This window comes from Rattus norvegicus, chromosome 19 (genome assembly GCF_036323735.1).
Source record: "Rattus norvegicus strain BN/NHsdMcwi chromosome 19, GRCr8, whole genome shotgun sequence".
In the NCBI taxonomy this organism is placed as follows: domain Eukaryota; kingdom Metazoa; phylum Chordata; class Mammalia; order Rodentia; family Muridae; genus Rattus; species Rattus norvegicus.
In genome coordinates this window covers 27880685-27882427 of record NC_086037.1, presented here as the reverse complement: position 1 = coordinate 27882427, position 1743 = coordinate 27880685, and the positions used below count along the sequence as shown (strand labels likewise).

The following is a 1743-nucleotide window of genomic DNA, read 5'->3' as shown; positions in this document are numbered from 1 at the left end:
GGAAACTTCTGCTGTTATGGGACCGCCTTCTAAAATTAAAACTGATTATGGACCAACATATATTTCTTATCAATTTAAACAATTTTGTCGGCTCTTCCGGGAAAATGGCGACTCCTGCACGTGCTCCAGAGTTGCCGCCTTCCAAGGAGCCTGCGACCTCCATGGGCCCTGCTGGGGAACCATGCCTGAGGGCCCAGCCTCAGCCCATGCACAATGTGCTCCCTGCCCCGTGGCTTCGAGCCCCCAGTTCCTGAGGACATGGGGCGGCAGAGTTTGGTGGAGCTGCGGGAGAGATTGAGGCGCCAGGAGAGACTTTTGCGCAAAGAAAAATTCATTTGCAAATTGCCCAACAAAGGTAAAAAGATGTCAGACACCACTGCCAAACTGAAAGCTGCCATTTCAGAAAGTGAAGAGGTCAGAGGGAGAACTGAACTACTTCATCCTGTTAGTGTTGACTGTAAGCTAAGGCATAAAGCAAACACAAGAGTTGATACCGACATAGACAAGGCCCAGAATTCTGACCTGATGCTTGATACTTCATCATTAGTTCCTGAATGTTCGTCAGTAGACATTGAATCATCTAAAACAACCTCAGAAACTCAGGGACCTACACAGCTCACTCACAAAGGCAATGAAGAGACTTTGGAGACTGGCTGCACAGTGAATACCAGCCTGTCTGTCCTCATCACAGCCCAGGCTCCCCCATCTGAAGTTAATGAACATCTCCCCCAGCATTCAAGTCAAGCGGAAGAGATTTCCAGCAGCGTCGACAGTCTGTTTATCACTAAATTGCAAAAGATCACAACTGCAGACCAGACTGAACCCTCAGAAGAAAACACCAGCACTGAGAACTTTCCAGAACTGCAGAGTTAGACTCCTAAGAAGCCTCATTACATGACAGTGCTAGAAATGCGAGCTAGAAACCCAGTGCCCCCTCCTCATACGTTTAAGACCAATGTGTTACCCACACAACAGAGTGACTCACCAAGTCATTGTCAGAGGGCTCAGTCTCCTGCTTCCTCAGAAGAGCAGCTATGCAGGGCTAGGCAGCATCTTGATGATGTCACAGCAGCTCGCCTTCTTTTGCTCCACCCCCAGCCTGCACAGCTGCTCTCCATAGAAGAGTCGCTGGCTCTGCAGAAAGAGCAGAAGCAGAATTATGAGGAGATGCGGGCAAAGCTCGCAGCACAGAAACTAGCCGAGAGACTGAATATTACAATGCAGAGCTACAATCCAGAAGGGGAGTCTTCAGGGAAATACCGAGAAGTGAGGGATGAAGATGATGCCCAGTCCTCAGATGAATGCTGAAAATGAGCGCTGGGAGATCCCCGGAGTTGACTTTTGAGCTTACATTGTCTCATCGAACTTCCTAACAAGTACCAAGACAGTGTCAGACCTTGTTGAGGGACAGCAGTTTAAGTTACACAAAGGTAGCTACAAAATAAGAACCCAGTTTGTCTTTCATAAGATGATCTTCACATGCTTGAACAGTTCAATATTTGAACATTGTGTTTGGCCGTATTGTGTTACAGTTTTGCAGTATATTGTGCATTGATCTGATATTTTAGTGTGAGTAGAACACACGTTTTCTTTAAGATATCTGCTTTTTCCTTCTTCGTATTCTTATCAGATAGCACTGCTTACACCCCTTCTGGTGAAATACTTTGTTACCCCAGGCACCTAAAGTGAATTAGGAAGGCCTGGTCCCCTCACTCGAGAAATGAGGGGAGCAGTCTAAAGAAT

General features: G+C 46.9%; 1 protein-coding gene across 1 annotated transcript; it reads left to right on the top strand.

Annotated features, from left to right (window-relative positions):
- The first annotated feature begins 213 nt into the window (after positions 1-213).
- On the top strand, positions 214-1308 carry LOC134483577 (DNA-directed RNA polymerase II subunit GRINL1A-like). Its single transcript, XM_063278813.1, is given in 1 exon segment — positions 214-1308. A coding segment is annotated over 1 exon segment (1095 nt).
- Positions 1309-1743: the final 435 nt, after the last annotated feature.